A 16275-nucleotide genomic window follows, 5' to 3' on the forward strand; every position below is an offset into this window, starting at 1 on the left:
ATCTTAACATACATTTTACTAACTTTGTCGAGCTTTCATGATGTATGAGCAGCAGCATTAATGTGCATGCAGACAGTTGCCAGACTTGGCTACACCTGTCTGCAAGTGACGATGTCTTAGGTATTTGATTAGCAGGATGAAGAAAATGTTGACCATGTATGCATGGCAATATGAAGGGTAGATGTCAGTATCTATACTTTGATAACCTTGTTTTTTATACACTCACTGGCCACTACTAATACAATAGTAGTATCCCCCCTTTTGGATCCCCTTTGCCTTCAGAACCGCCATAACTTAACTCATGCTTAACTCAGATTTGTTGTTTTGTTGGAAACATTCCTCAGAGGTTTTGGTCCATATTGACATGATAGGATCACACAATTTCTGTAGATTTGTTAGCTGCAAATCAGTTGTGAGTCTTCTGTTCCACTCCCAAAGCTGCTCTATTAGATTGAAACCCTGTAAAATTATTGTCATGTTCAAGAAACCAGATTCAGGTAAACTTAGTTTTTATGAAATGGTACATGTGATAAGCAGGAGAAAATGGGTGGATGGGATGAACATGACATATCACCCAGCTGCCTTCTATTGTCCAAATTTGGTGAACCTGTGTGAACTGTAGTATTGGTTTTCTGCCTGTTTCTTAGCTAATAGGAGTGGCACAGGGTGTGGTCTTCTGCTACAGCAGCCCATTCTATTCTAATATTCTCTGGATCGCTGTGCAGGAAGGTCCCAATAGATCACACGTTCCTGAAATAGTTTTACCAGCCTGTCTGGCAACAATAATCATGCTACATTTAAAGTCACTTAAATCACCCTTATTTCCCATTCTGATGCTCAGTTCGAACCATCACTGGTCATTTTGACCATGTCTGCATTCCTAAATCCACTGGGTTGGTATCATAATTGGTTGATTAGACATGCTATTGGCTTTCACAAACAGGTGTCTGTCAGAGCAAATAGCACAGGTGTACCAGGTCTACCTATGTGGACAGGCTCTTCAGCAGAAATAGCAATTTCTGAATGTGTGTGTGTGTGAGAAGTGCTTGGATGAATGGGTGAATGAGGCATGTTGTTTAAAGCACTTTGAATGTTCAAGCAGACTGGAAAATGCTCAATAAGAACTAGTCCATTTACCATTATACTGGAAACTTATTTTTTAGTTTAAGTAGTCTATAATTTAGTTTGGTATTGTGGATGGTGCTGCTTTCTCTGACACCCTTAGCAGATGTTTTGGCAGGTGATGTTAGAACTGGTCCTACAGGGGGCAGATACACACTGCTGTACCTGTCACCTATTAAAGACGACAACTTCCTTGTTCAGAGTGAAATAAAGTAGATATGCATAGTTGAATTGCCTGTCATCCACCAGTTGCGAATGACTTAACCACATACATATTTGTGTTGATAGCCTACAGTCTAATTCAGGTTAATTAAATTCTTGCCTGTGAGGCGGGCAGTTAAACAGGATCCTTGGCAATTCAATAAGGCCCTACAGACAGGAGAAGAGGGAAGAACAAGGGTGGTGAGAGAGAGAGTCAAAGACCGCCAGGCGCACGATCCAGCGCTGAGAGCCATCGACGAGGAAGTATAAATGAACCTGCGATGTGGAAGAAGGAGAGCCGCTCGTCTCTGTAGCTCCTGCAGAGATAAATCGTCACCCGACAAAACGCGCGCACCGGCGATAGCGAGATGTCGATGGGATAATATCAGCAATAATGTGCCTTATTGGCTTCGCGGCAGTGAGGTTTGTGGAGAGAAGTGAAACGGGGGAGGAGGAGGGGTAGACAGCCTGGCAGACAGGTGCGCGTTGATAGTCTGTTTCATTTTCTCTCGGTCCGTTTAAGTGATAGAGCCATGGATACCCTTAAGGAAAGCAAGGTAAGAAGACAACCCATGAAACCCAAAACGACGAAGCCAAAGGAGAAGAAATACAAATCTGGTAGGTTTACTAGACGGAAATCGCTTCGATCTTTTGGGAATTTCATGGGAAGGATCCTTAAAACTTTGGGCACTTTAGCGCACTTTGGCGACGCGGAACAGCAGGACGCAGAAGACGACGACGGCGGTTTCGGGCAAAGCGCGTCGGGTGGTTTTAAAGATAACTGTTCGCAGATCTCCAGGGAAGGAACCGTAAAGAAGAGCTCCACGGTTTCGTCCATTCACGGCTCGGTGAAAGACAGGCTGTCGTGGTGCTACGGCGACAAGACCCCGGGAGTGCTGGGACTGAAGAACCACGGCAACACCTGTTTCATGAACGCCGTGGTTCAGTGCCTCAGCAACACGGACCTGCTCGCCGAATACCTCGGGTTGGAGCAGTATAAGTCGGATATTTGCCTCCAGAGGGTGAACGGGGAGTTGAGAGGAGCGGAGTCGCAGACCGCCAGGGGAGAGGTGACAGAGCAGCTGGCGTCGCTGGTTCGAGCGCTTTGGACGCTGGAGTACACGCCGCAGCTGTCTGTGGAGTTCAAGGTAAGGATGGAGACGATTCACCTGTACTGAACACGCTTAGGCTTCCCCCATTAATGAGACCTGGCGTGATTTTTCTGTTTTCTATAGAGTTGTTCTCAAACAGGTATTCCGGTGTCAACTAGAAACAAATACTCTCCACCCGGTGGGCATGTTATTCATCTTGATGGGTTAAACTAATTGCAAGTGGCCCCGAAACCCAAAAGTCTGCTGCTAACTGTGCCAGTGTTGTTGCTGCTATTTGATTAACTGCTCACTGGCAGCGAAAGTGCTCAAACTCAAGCACAATGAAACCACAATTACAGGACCTTAGGGCGTTTTAAATCAAATTACTACACTTAACTAGAAGCCACATAGTTTTCTCCTATTGCACTGGCGGTATTACTGGGCCAAATCAGTGCCGATTGATCGTGCTGCACTCAGCTGAGGGAGACAAGGTACAGAGATATAACACTGAAAGCTAGAAGGGGATCAGCAGGGGCCCTGATTACTCACTCCCGTGAAGTCCCCTTGTAGGTCACCTCGGCCATGAAGAAAGAGATCATATTTATAGGCTAAACCTTTAGTTCACATTTAGTGCCACAAGCTGCATGTCATACCAAGTTGCCTCCCAAAAAGCGACAAACTTTTTAGAAGTTGCCAAAAAAAAATGTCTCGATTGATTATAATAAAGAACACAGAGTCATAAAGATACTTACACAACAAACTCTTTGTAAATTATGTTGACTACAGTCCAGTCCATTTATCAATATAAGCTAAAGACATGAAAAAAAAAAATCATGAGCACAATTAAGAAAGGAGGGTAAATATTTGGATAAAAATTTAAAGGTGTGAGCTTGAATATGGTCAGAGGTCAGTGGTAAACCTTTCTGTCCCAGGAAGTAATAATAAAACAACCTCAAGACCTCATGGTTTCGACATTTTATGATATTGTTTATTGAAGTAGTTGCAGTTCGGTAACCATGTGGTTACTGATTACAGGTAGGCTGTGTTATCTCTGCTTGGCTTACCTGTTCCTACACTTCAGGTGGTTTGCCTGCATTCCCAGAGTTGTGAGAGAAGACATGCGGTCTTGACTCACAAACACAAAGTGTTTGATACAGAGGATGGTTCATCAGGGGCTGCTTCATAACTGAAGCTTTACCTCTTCAATTTAAGGATGTTCAAAACAACAAGTGATCAAACAATTACACACAAGAGGCTTCTTGCTCCTGTTACTCATTGCAGTTGTAACTGGGAGCTGTAGAGGCTTAGACTTCTCTCAGGAGTGGTTGGATGGTAGCCAATCAGCGGGATTACTTAGAAAAACAAAAAACAAAAAACTGCTCTGATATATCAGTAGCACGGGGAATCTATGAGTGATTAGGTATGTAATACAGACGCACACACATATGTGATCACACAGGCACACATTACTATTACTATTCCTAATTATTTTAGTTAATCCTTTATTATTATTATTATTAGCAGTAATTTAAGTCACATGTATTATTCATTTCTAATTGGTTTAATGCTGCTCTTGTTTTAATTAATTGTTTTATATCTTTTATATCAATATATTTTATCATTGTTTTAATCACGTGCATTATTTTTGTGGTGTTTTAATCACAATGCTTAACGATTGTGTTTCATATTTTAGCTTTACGCTGTTTTCTGCCTGCAGTCTCTGTGGTTGCTCACATGTAATGCTGCTCATTGCACTTCCACCTTGAATTAAATCTGCTTTATAAGGAATGTTCTACTAGCTTACTTGGGTGTGAGCATGCTGAAGCTGCGAGAAAAGGTCGTGATTTAAGTAGAAGAAAAACCTGATGGTGTTTCAGTCCAAAAAATATAAAGGGTAGCTGGTTATGATATTATTACTGAAGAGCGTCTGCATGAATGGGAGATCAACTCCTGCTTTGGGAAACTAATGTAGCCTGAGCCTTTTAAAAGAGTCAAAAGTCTGATATGTGAAGATAGTATGCACAACATCATAAAGATCATTTGGATCTAGATAATAGGCCTTGCATAAAGAAATTCGTACAGTAAACACTTAATATATTGATCTCTATTGAACTGACTCTTTATGGAGTTTACGTGCTCCCTCTGATACTACGGCTTCCACACAGTCTAAAAACTTGTTAGGTTAATTGTTGTAGATTGTAGGTGTAGATGAGAAACACATGGTTGTGTGCTCTGTGTGTGTTAGCCTTCCCACATGGAAAAGATATATAAAAATCTTATAAAGTTTGTATCTGTCTTGTGTGAAACTTGTATGAAAAGCAGCAAGAGTGAAAACAGATATAAGATCCCTTGAAAAATTATATAAATGAAACTTGTATGTTTCATGAGTAAATCATATAAGCCTTATATGATTCACTATATGAAGTAGGCCACATCTGAAGTCTTTCATAAGTTTTTTCTATTTCTTTTCCATATGGGTTGTGTTGGACTGGTTACCTGTCTAGGATGTAAGACGAGTGGAATAGACCCCAGGTTGGGTAAGCGGGAAGAAAATAGAAGGATGCTACAGTGTGCACAGCATGATGATTAAATCCTCATATGAATATTAACTGTTAATGTCAGAATGTGCTTTGAAAGTGTTTTTCTGTAATTACTCTCATGGTTGCCTGTAATAAAAAAAAAAGGAAAACAAATCTTTCACACACATTTCCTTTCCTTGGGCCATTGCCTTGACACAATGATTTGTACGGGTCCGCCTATCCCAGAGTGAAGCAGGAGAGAGGATGTTTACTGTAGCGAGTGCATTTGGCCTGGAAAAGAGGATCCCCCCTGCTGAGCTGCCTCCAGTGGTGTGCACTCAGAGGGTGAGCGAATGAGGGAGGCAGAGACACTGCAGCCAAACTAAAGTAACGTCCTTGTGATCCTCACAAGACCCCTTCGTCTGTAATTAGAGAAAGGAACAGACAGCCTTGACATGTGCCGGTTATTGACAAATTTGCTCGCATTTAAAGAGAGTCACTGGCTTGTAATGAAGTGGGTTAAAAAAGGAAATTTATATCCGAGATAAAGGCTATCGCAACGCTTTTTATTACTCTACTTTGTTTGAGACCGGCTTTAATGAATGAGCGGAAATTAGAAGTCACAGAGGCTCAGCTCAGAATACACCAGAATAACGTCAGGCTTTTAGAAAAATAGTTAAGTCAGTGATTATATGTCAGGTCTATCACCTTGAAGAGTTATGCAGAGCTGTGACACAAGACGTTTTTCGATAATGAGTTAAACTTAAAGTGGCTGCTATCATCCACCAAACCTTGAGAATTATCACAAAATCTCAGCACATAAAGTGCTTGATCTGAATCAGAGGCAGATTCAGATCAAGTCTGTCAGAATGTGTGGAAGTGTCTGATAAGCTTAGGGAGGGCAGGTATAGCTACCAGACTGGCAACACCTCATACAAAGGTTTCAGTTGACATTCTAGGTCAATTTACATTCTATATGTAGCAAATGGGCCTCATCCAAGCATGCAATCCAAAGAAGTGATAGCATATCAAGTGAAATCGGGGCTACTTTTCAAAAATCTGAATACAGACATGCTTTGAAATTTCTGCTTCCCCATTGGTGAGCCTTGGCCATTAAACTTCAACACCACTGTTGTTCGATATGCTCGTTATATGTTCACAGAATTCCTTCAGAGCTTATTTAATGTAGCCCACCTGCTCATAATATTCTCATAATAACCACATGTAAATGATCCAATGTGCCCCCAAACGCACGCTTGCTTATAAATTACAGTAATCAGCCTAATGGAAGAGCTTTAGCTAATGGTTAGCATTGCCAGCGTTGCCATTACTGCTTCACAGCACATTTGATGTTCATCAAATCTCATTTTATTGGTTAGGCCAAAAGTTGTCTACATCGGTTTAACTTGATGACAGAGCAAGCTCTCTCTTTTTTCAGCTTTATACTCCCAACCTGAACAATTAACAGTGCTATAACTACTTTTAACAGTTGCTGAAAGGATGATTATCTTTTTTTTAAAACACTTGACAGGATCCAGCTCTGTGGGGCCGGGGGAGCTTAGTCAGGAAGATTGAGCCTGGTGTTCTAAGTGGTTTTGTTTGTTTTGGGGAGAACAGGTCTGTGACAGTAAAGCACACCAGCAAGACTGATGGTTTGTTTGCCTTGTCTTATTTCTGCTTCGGGGACCAGTCTGATTCTCGCTTTCAGTGCTGAAGAGCTATACATTGTGCACACAGCGGGGGGGACGTACACCACCTGGACTCCCTGCGCTGAGCAGCACAGAAATGCCACGATGGCGCATCATCCCAGTTTGATGAGCAGCATTGTTTTTTTTTTTTCCAGCAAAACAGATGGGCTTTACTTTTAGATTCAAGTGGGATAAACAGGATGATTATAAAATACTTCACTGTGCTGTGATAATCTTTATATTTTACACCTGGCTACAGATACGCTCCTTAATACCTGTCTTAGCTGTTGAAGGGAAATTTAAAAAAAGAAGCTTCAAACACTTCATCTCACACAACAGTGGAGTTAGACTTTTTAAAGGTATGACAACAAAGCCGCCATATGCTGTTAGAAAGCAGCATGCATTCCCACGACTCAGTGAGTCGTATTGTATTATATTGTACCTGCACCGCTGTGGCAACAACAGACAATAAAGAAATGCAAGGAGGAGTCTGTGTCAGTATGACACCTTTTCCCACCAGGTTTATTATCCCTGTCATGATTTATATATTAAAACCGAATGACATAAGCCGTGGAAAAACATCAATACTTACTGTACTGGGGTGTGACAGTGCGATAGCCAAATCATAGAAGGGAGGCTGCTTTACCTGAGTCATGTAAAGCACACTTTAAAAAGGGTATTTGAATTGCAGTTGAGATGCTGCGATGTTTTAAATGACTCTCACTCAGCTCCTGCTTTAGTGACGGTGGTTTATTTTTCTATCAGCTTGAATTTACAGCCTGATCACTGTTATTTCAGTAAAAGTTTGCAAGTTAAGTTTCACTTATTCCTCAATGTGTGTAACTTAAATCATTTGGGTTGATCTGATTTGTTAACTTAAGAAGTCTAAATGCAGTTTTTCACTTTGAAAAACTGCACAGACCCCTAAATCACTCAGAAATGATTATTTTCATCAGATCTCTTCCCCTTTCTTATTCTTCACTGATATCTCAGGCTGGGGGTAGCTGTAGAAATGTAGGCTTTGTTCGTTTTTGACTTGCATTAACCTTTATTGGATGATTACAAACATATTCTAACAGAGAAATTGAAACTGGAACGAAGAGACAGGGAGGGACAGGTGCTAAGATGCTAAGAGAGAGACTCATTTGTCTGCTCGTGTTTACGGGTTTGCTGGGCTGACTGGAGCCCAGCTGTTGCTGATTAGTGGAGGGAATGTTTCTTATATGATAGAGAGGAAAGAGAAAAAAGATAATAGAAAGAACGGGCAAAGAAAAGAGGACAGAGAACTTGTGCGTGTGTGTGATAGATGAAACAGAATGATGGGAAGGAGAGCGAGCAGAATAAGTGATAACTGCCCTGCTTCTGGTCTGTTCCAACAGCAAAGGTGATCTGACAACACGAACCAGCTGAAAAAATGAAACAGCAAATGGACCAGTCAGTAGTGAGAGATCACCCCCCCTCGTTCCAGCTACACCTGTTGTTGGGGAAGATAGGTGTATGCAGGAAAACAAAAGCATGTGCAGTTCCTCTTACGGTTCCACCTTGCAATGGTTTGTCAGTATCACTCTCTGACCGTCACTAAGGAATCCAATCAAGCCTGTTTGTCAAGCTGGATCATGATGGGTTGAGGTGGTGTAAATGTTTTTTTTTTTCTTTTAGGTTAAGGGGAGGGTCATTTGTTTGATGTATGTTTATAGTAAATTCCTTCCCCGCCAGCACTCTAATCTGTCGTTTACACAGCAGGAGGATGGATGTGCGATGGGGGTAATGGTGTGAGGTGAAGGAAAGGTTGCAAGATACAAAACCGAAACAGACATCTGAGTGTGGAGTGCAGCCCTGTCTCTGCTGACCGCAGGAGGTCATGACCCCTGCTGTGCAGACTGCACAGGTTTATGGCTGTCTTTTGTCATTCTGCTATCTTTTTCCAGTGCTTTTAAATTCTTTGGTGTTTTCTTTTTTCTTTTTTTGGGGGGTGAAAACCCCCGACAGTCCTAGATTCTATAGCTTTATTTCTCTGCTTTATACACAGCCAAGACTTTCTTTCAAGCAGAGTATTGGCTTTTGGTGGACTGCAGAATAACAATTGGAGCATCCAGGGGAAATTCAGCTTTTGCGAATGTATTTTTGAAAACTTTCAACTTCCCATACTGTAAAAAAGTTTATATCTCTCTGTTCAAATCTGTTGATGATCCAACAGCACATTTAATTCATGCTCTTCAATAACAAAAGAGAATTAAACTCATTGAAAGAAACTAATCATGCTTCAAGCTATAAAGAGAACTGCTCCCTGTGCCCTCTGCACTGACGCTCAGTCATATGTGGATGGAGAAGATTCTTCTAGACTGATCAGTAGTTCTTTCAGTAAGGTCCCTAAAGCAGGCCCTTCCACCCACCGCTCTCCTCTCCTGGACTACTTCTGATGTGTTTACTCTGCAAACACTTACGATACTTCTTTAGCTGTGGACGGGTCAGATCTGAGCACTGCTGGTGTTTACAGAGGAACTTGACTTTTCAACCTACCTGCTATTCTTTTCTTTTCACCTCCACCTTGCCTCAGTTTAAACAATGCCCTTTCTTTCATTTCCCTCTTTACAAGAAATCAAATACAAGAACTGCCGCTTTTGAATACAACTTTGCCTCTTTTGTGACTCACGCGTGCACACAAAGAGAAAAATGAGCGTGAGACAACAGTGCAGGCGAGGCCAGTGCACTTCCACTGCACTGAAGTCCTAACTCCTTGATTTCCACCAGCTTTCAGTGCCCAGACTGAGTCTCGTTATTGTAACCTTGGAAACTCTCCTGTCCTCTCTCGTCCTTTGCATTTTCTCCTCTCTCATTTCGCTGATAGCTTTGACAAACTGTGCTGCCTGTGTTTTTCACTTTTCCTTTCTGGGCCTTCCACAACTGTGCTGTCCTTTTGATAAAGAGACAGAAGAAGAACACTAACTGGTCTGTTGAAACTTCGCCAGCATCCTTCCCTTACTCCACCGATCCTTTTCTCCATCTGTCCCACATCCCTCCATCCCCTGTCAGTGCTTTCTCATAGTGATGAAGCTCATTAACGGGCTGTCTCTGTCAGATAGAATGGGGGGGGGGGGGGGGGGGCTCCCTTCTGTGTTTATATTTAGATACTGGGATACTGCAGGTATGATGTGGTGATTTTTAATGAGGTGCTGAGCAGAGCCTGGATGCTGTCAGTCACACAGAGAGAAAGAGTGACTGAGAGAAAGCAAAGTAGCCACCTGGTGTAGTGGTAATCAGTTTTGCCTGTCATTTTCTGTCCCACTCATAAATTTACTACTCCTTCCTCATAACTGAATTACAAAGACTGGACTTTTGTTTTTTTTTCCCAAGAAACACCTGCTATGTTTTGGATACAGTTTGTGTGAGTCTCCTTTTGAAATGCAGTGTATATGAATGTGTGAAATTCATGAATAGCATGAAAAAAGGTGGCGACAGGCAAGTTGCCATCTTGCCGGGCGCTACAGCTAACCGGCACGCCAGCTTTTAGCAAACAGCTAACCACTAAAACTTCTCATCTTACTTAAATGCTACTACAAAAAGCTAAAGACTTTCAGCTTGGATTCACTCTTCTTCCCCGATCAAGTTACATCTATTTACTCATCAATTAAGGTCTGAAAGAAACCCATCTGCTTAGAGTCAAGGGGAATGGAGAAATACCTGTCTGGCAACAAATGGACCTCTTTGCACCAGCTGCTAGAGAAGATGAGCCTGGGAGTGGCACGATCTGATATCCTCATGTTGGTCACATTGTTGTGACATAAAATGCTGTAAATAAAATCTACTTAACTTGCGAGAAACCGCCTCTGTCCGCCGATCCAGCAATTTGAATTGTTTGCATTTCAGGATACTGTTCTTTAATAAACAATTAGCATTGTACATATTGTCCTTGCAACATTGGAATTTCATAAATTAATGAATGGCTTGGCTTGCAAAAGTATTACGTCACAACAAACGATTGGTCACTTGCAATGTTGAACCTGGAACAACATTTATTATGATGATGTGGGACGAGCACCAACACGAGGATATCAGATGGGTGCTGCTGTTGGCACGGGAAGATACTGCTGGAATTGGGAGACAGTTGGGAGTTGAGTCTAATACTAGAGTCTAATCTAATTGCTTAGAGTTTGCATTCTGGGGTGTTATATGACACTGAGAACAGATGCCACCTTCATCTCTCTATACACACAATGTGTCCTTTGGTGTTGGTGTCTTGACACACTAGCCAAGGCAATCCATTTGTGGCACTGACATGCCATGAATTCCAAGTTAGAAGTCTGAAGAAGTGGCATTGGCAGAAGTCACAGTGTCGCCTAAGATCACTCAAGTGAAACCAGAAAGTATTACAGGCTTTGACAATGACGCTCATCAAACCACCATGCATGATTACGTCACCTGATAAAAACTGCATCAAATATGCAGAGCAAAGATGTGACGATAAAGTTAAAGAAGTTTTATTTTTCACAAACATGAAGGAATATTAGGAGTACATTTGAATGAGTGGAACTTTGTTTGTTCTTTGCTTACAAGAATTTATGTTTCTCTGTCTGTAAGACGCCGGCATTAAAAAATAGTTTTGGCCTTTGTAGTAGTTTATGATGCCTTTACTTATGTCTGTGTCTGTGAGTGAAATGTGGATCAAACAATGCAGCATATTCCACGTATTTATCTTCAAAAAACTCCTGAGCTGCTTTCAGAGTGTGAGATGAGAGATGAATGATGAGCCCTCTGCACTTCTGAATTCATTAAACCCGATTCTGCTGTCTGTGACCCAGTACCACTAAAAGCCATGTATGCCCATGCCATTATACTCCCTCTTCTGCCTTTTATACCATGTTTTTTGTTTATTACGTTCGGGACCATGAGACATACCAAGCCTTTTTCCACCCTATTTTCATCCTGGCTTTCTGATAAGGGTTCTTTGGCTTTATATGCCCAAACAATGCTGTTCAAGGACTTGTCTGGCTTTTGAAGATATTTTTTGGCAATAATAAATGGATAATAAAAGGAACAAAAGGCTGTCATCCCTGTATTGTATTGTTTAGTTCCAGGAAATCTCATTAAATTTGACAATGCTTACTTAGTTTATAAATTTCTAAAAACAATGGCTTTTATATTCTAGACAAAGGTTGGGTTGTACTACAGAGGAAAACATCTTTTTTTTAATGTCTTACGGATGTTTTAGTATGACTAAATCTGATCATGACAGACGGAAAAGCATTGCTGTTTTGCTGTCTCCCTCCTGAGTGTTCCAAACCAAAACTAATTTATAAAAAAATGCAAAAGTCAAAGTTTGTTAGAAATCACCTGGAAAGACAGATTAATTGTGATGTTTCTCCATCCCACAGAGCATTGTGGCCAAATATGCATCTCAGTTTCGTGGAAACTCTCAGCATGATGCCCTCGAGTTCCTCCTCTGGCTTTTAGATAGAGTTCATGAAGATGCCAATTCCAGCCCTGACAACAACAACAGCAGCACCAAGACCAAAGCCAATGCCAAGGTAAGTCTGCGTTACCGGTTTTTACTGATCCGCCTTATGTGATTTGAAATCATTGTTTGTTATTCAGGTCAGTTACTTCACTGTTAAAAAAAAATAGAGTAAAAAATTTAAATACTTCAGAAACAGAAGTTTTAGTAAAATAATAACATAATCTCCTCTTGGGTCTTGGCCAAGACCCAAGAGGAGCTGAATCTTGGTCTCATTCGGCTTCTTTTTAAACACACACAAAAGTGACAACTTTCTACAAATATACTTACCTGACACTTCCAGGTTGCACTAAAATCCATCAAATTTGTTTTAACAGTGTGATCAAATTTAAATTGCAGAAGCAAATTTCACAAAAAACCCAAACAAACAATATAAGCACTGTTAAATTATGCCAGTAAATGTATTTTGGGATGCAACCTTGTGTCAATGTGGCAGACTTAATCATGGTTTTTTAATTTTATTTATGGAACATGGGTTTGTAAGAAAACAAATATTTCTGGGGGAAATTTGTCTGTTCACCACAGACCTTAAATCTTCTCTGCTCCAAGTGGAGCTGAATCTGTGAAGGGTCAGAACAGTTTTGTTCTTTCAGCTGCAGTTGGTCTGAAATGAATCTTTGTGTGCAGTGACTGTTTTCTGAAGCTGCTGAAGTGGCAGTCATTCATTCCCACACTCTCCGTGTCCTTGTCTCTGTCTCTGATGTGGGATGCTCACCTTGCTACCGTGCATGTGGAGAATTAGAACTATCACACCAGAATTAGGTGTGATATGGTTAAAGGGAACAAATGGTAGACATGTCACATTTTATGGCAACTATAGTTTCTACTGCTACATTTTTTCTCAAGTCCCACTATTTTTTTTAAAAGATTATTGTTGACTGATACAAAATTAACTTAATGTTAAATGTTAAAGCAGTTTCAATTTAGGTGGTTTGATTTTCTGGCTGTTTAAAAGAATATGAGGATATTTTTGAAAGAGTTTTGGCTGCTTTAGGCTAAAAACTGGTGTTAGGGTTTAGTTGGCATAGTTGGCAAATGCATCATGTCCATGTAAATGTCTTTACAAATATTTGTGTATTTTATGACACTGAATACTAAATGTGAAAACCTGCTGTGATCAGCATCCACTCTGACATCCCTCTTGTGTTTAATCACATATGCTAAGTATCATCCTGTTTCTTCAGTTCATCTGGAGTTTGCCAACCATGCGGCCTCCGCTACAGGCCGCCAGCTGAGGACTTGTTAGTAAGTGGAATACTGTTACAAGCTTAACTGTTGCTGCACTGCCACCCAATGTCCAGCTCCCCCACTCTGACACCAGTGCTAATAGCGGCTGTCCTTTATGCAACATAAACAGCTTAGGACTGTAGCTCTCATTAGGCTGCCAGTGAATCATGGTATGATAAAGCCGCTTTCCTCCACTGTGGCAGTGAGGCAGAGATGAGGAAAATAACTGGCTTTTTTCACACGAGCCAGAAATTTTGATTTATTTTATTTTTACTTTACAAATGAAATACTCTTTCATTTTTCTACAAACTGATTTCATTCATGCGGCACTGTTGTAATTCAAAAACCTTGTGTGCATCTATGGTTTTACAATATTTGATTAAGTGGAGATTGTTTGGAAGAACTGAACATTTATTATGATACAAAATTCAGTTAAGCTATTTAGCGATTAGACTCCTATGACTCATCATAGCAGACTGGAATCCCAGCAGTGACAGGAATTAAAACAGGACCTCCTGGAGTCTAGACACTGGTGCTGGTGAAGATGAAGAGAGATGTTTGGGTGGCGCTCTGAGGGTCCAGGGTGAGGCAGAGATGGGTATGAGGTGGGTTGCATGAGAGTCTGAAAGGCAGAATGACAGAAGAGGACTGGGATTTTAAAGCACACAGCATGGAGGCTGATTGCCTCAGAGAAGGCTGGAAAGGAGATGATTAGACTACATCAATGATGATGAGTACTGAGTTTTGGAAAGTGGAAGGGATATAAAGGAAACCCAGGAAAGCTGTCAGAAGAATGATTATATATCTCACTTATTGAACAGAAGCATAAGCTTCATTAGTGATGAAATCTATGTTTGACAGTTGGATTAAAAAAACATAAAAAATATTCAGTGAAGACACTCTTCAACTGCCCAGACTGTGGTTTTGTTTTCTTCTTTCATTCCATTATACTCAACTGCAAAGTAGCCTTTAATCAGATAGCAATCAGCTCTTACACACACTTCCCATCTTAGCTGTTTTAAACCTGTGGCTAATCTGTTTTTATCTCCTACTTACAGATTAGTTGAGACTTGAGTTTAGAAAACTAAGTTAAATAACAACAAAATCCATGGTGTGAAATTCACAACAATCATTCCTGTGCATAACCTCATAGTAAGTGTTGTTCCACTTCCTTGTGTGGGTCCAGTCACACTGAATAGTCACATAACAAACATTTGATATCAAACAAAACGCTCATTCACAACTAAGGCCGCTTTTGTGCATCCACATTTTATTTTAGTTTAAATACTTAAGATTTTTAAGGTCCATGATCTTGCAGCTGATCTTTCAACTGATTGATCAATCAGCTAATCATTTTAAATCTGGTTTATTTCCATCCTGTATTGCACAGGATATATACCATTTGTCAAACTTGTTGTCCCTCAGTTTGTTTAATGTATCAGAGGCCTGTTTGGTTAAGCTTACTTTAACAACAGCACGCATACTTAATATTTATTTTACCTCCTCTTGAGAGCAGTTCTTTACATTACAGGAGCTACACCCTCTACAAGCTGTACCTGCCTCTTTAATTAATTTTTTTGACAACCTTGTGATGTTCCATATTTTTCCTGTCTCATTTTTATTCCTGTCATCATCTGTCCTCTAGAGATTTGTTGAAGTGTTCAGGGAAAAAAAGGATTTCCTCTTAAAACATGAATATACTCAAGTTTGTTTTTCACCTATTGCTTTGCTGAAGGCCTTACACCGATTATCAGGAAAACACAAACATGTTGTATTATGTACTGGATGCAAGATGTGAAACACTGTTTTGCTCATATTTTCAAGGTTTGCGATAGTTTTTGGGAAAAAACTGTTAAAACCATCGATTTCTTTATATTTTGCTGCGGAAATGGAAAATATGTCCGGTGAGTTAAAACATGCAGAAATACAGTATTCAGGGCGAATACAGAGTCTGCACAGTTCTGATGAGTTTAAATGTTCTTCATCACAGTCCGGACTCAATGCATTGTTGCTTAATACCACTTTAAAAACATTAGAATAAGGTTTGGCTCATTGGAATCAAAATATAAAACACTCAAAGATGGCTCTAGAGTTTTCCACAATATTGGATGCCTGCATGTCCACAGATTAACAAAACTATGAGTTGAAGTCCAGTCAAGTTATCGCCTGAGGTTTGTTAGTGACATATTCTATGAACTGCAAATCTGTTTAATTGAATGTTCACACAGTATGGGGATAACTGGATATTTATTCATTGATTTCAGGCCCGTGTCTTTGCAGCTGCTGTGATGTCCTTGATCTATGCTGTCTATCTTATTTTACGCATTCTAGTATAGGTTTTAGATCCCCTGAGAGCCTGGTCATAATAAGCAGTTTACTGAATAGATGAATGGATTATTGATTTATGAGACCTCCCACTAGAGACAGCTGGTCTTTCTCAGTCCGTTTGAACAGACTCACATATACAGCGTGGCAAAACCAAGGTAAAAAGGTTAGAGCAGAAAAGTACAATACAAGTTTCAGCCCTTAAAGTTGAATAAAAGAAGTTAAAGTGTTCTGACGTAGTATTGTAAAAACCAAGCTGGTTTCATAAAGCTAGAGTTTACTCCAAAAGCTATTGTTTTTTTTGTGTTTGCTTAATATAATGGTAACATGATATGGAGTATAAGCTTACACACAATGCAGTGCATTGTATCAATAACCTTACAAATAATGGACTTGCTGTAGTGTGTAGAAGGGTCAAATGGCTCACCTGCTGTATAAGCGGTGTGACCAGTCCAGCAACTCTGCTCAAGTAGCATTACGTAAACATTACTGTGAACACACTGGAATGCAGCTCAGTAATGTTAATCCACCCTTCAATGGGACCTCACTAAACTTGCTTGGTTTCCTTCTCACTTCATTGGCTCCACATC

The 16275-nt window shown here is 40.5% G+C and overlaps 1 protein-coding gene across 1 annotated transcript in view; it reads left to right on the plus strand.

The window, feature by feature from the left end:
• Positions 1-1276: 1276 nt before the first annotated feature.
• The window catches only part of usp43a (ubiquitin specific peptidase 43a), a 126094-nt gene continuing 111095 nt past the window's right edge, over positions 1277-16275 (plus strand). The window contains exons 1-2 of the mRNA XM_085161675.1: positions 1277-2471; positions 11994-12146. Of these exons, the coding sequence (XP_085017801.1) occupies positions 1857-2471; positions 11994-12146 (768 nt within the window). The 5' untranslated portion in view covers positions 1277-1856. The remainder of the gene's footprint in view (positions 2472-11993; positions 12147-16275) is intronic.

Source organism: Neolamprologus multifasciatus, chromosome 6, assembly GCF_963576455.1.
Source record: "Neolamprologus multifasciatus chromosome 6, fNeoMul1.2, whole genome shotgun sequence".
Classification (NCBI taxonomy): domain Eukaryota; kingdom Metazoa; phylum Chordata; class Actinopteri; order Cichliformes; family Cichlidae; genus Neolamprologus; species Neolamprologus multifasciatus.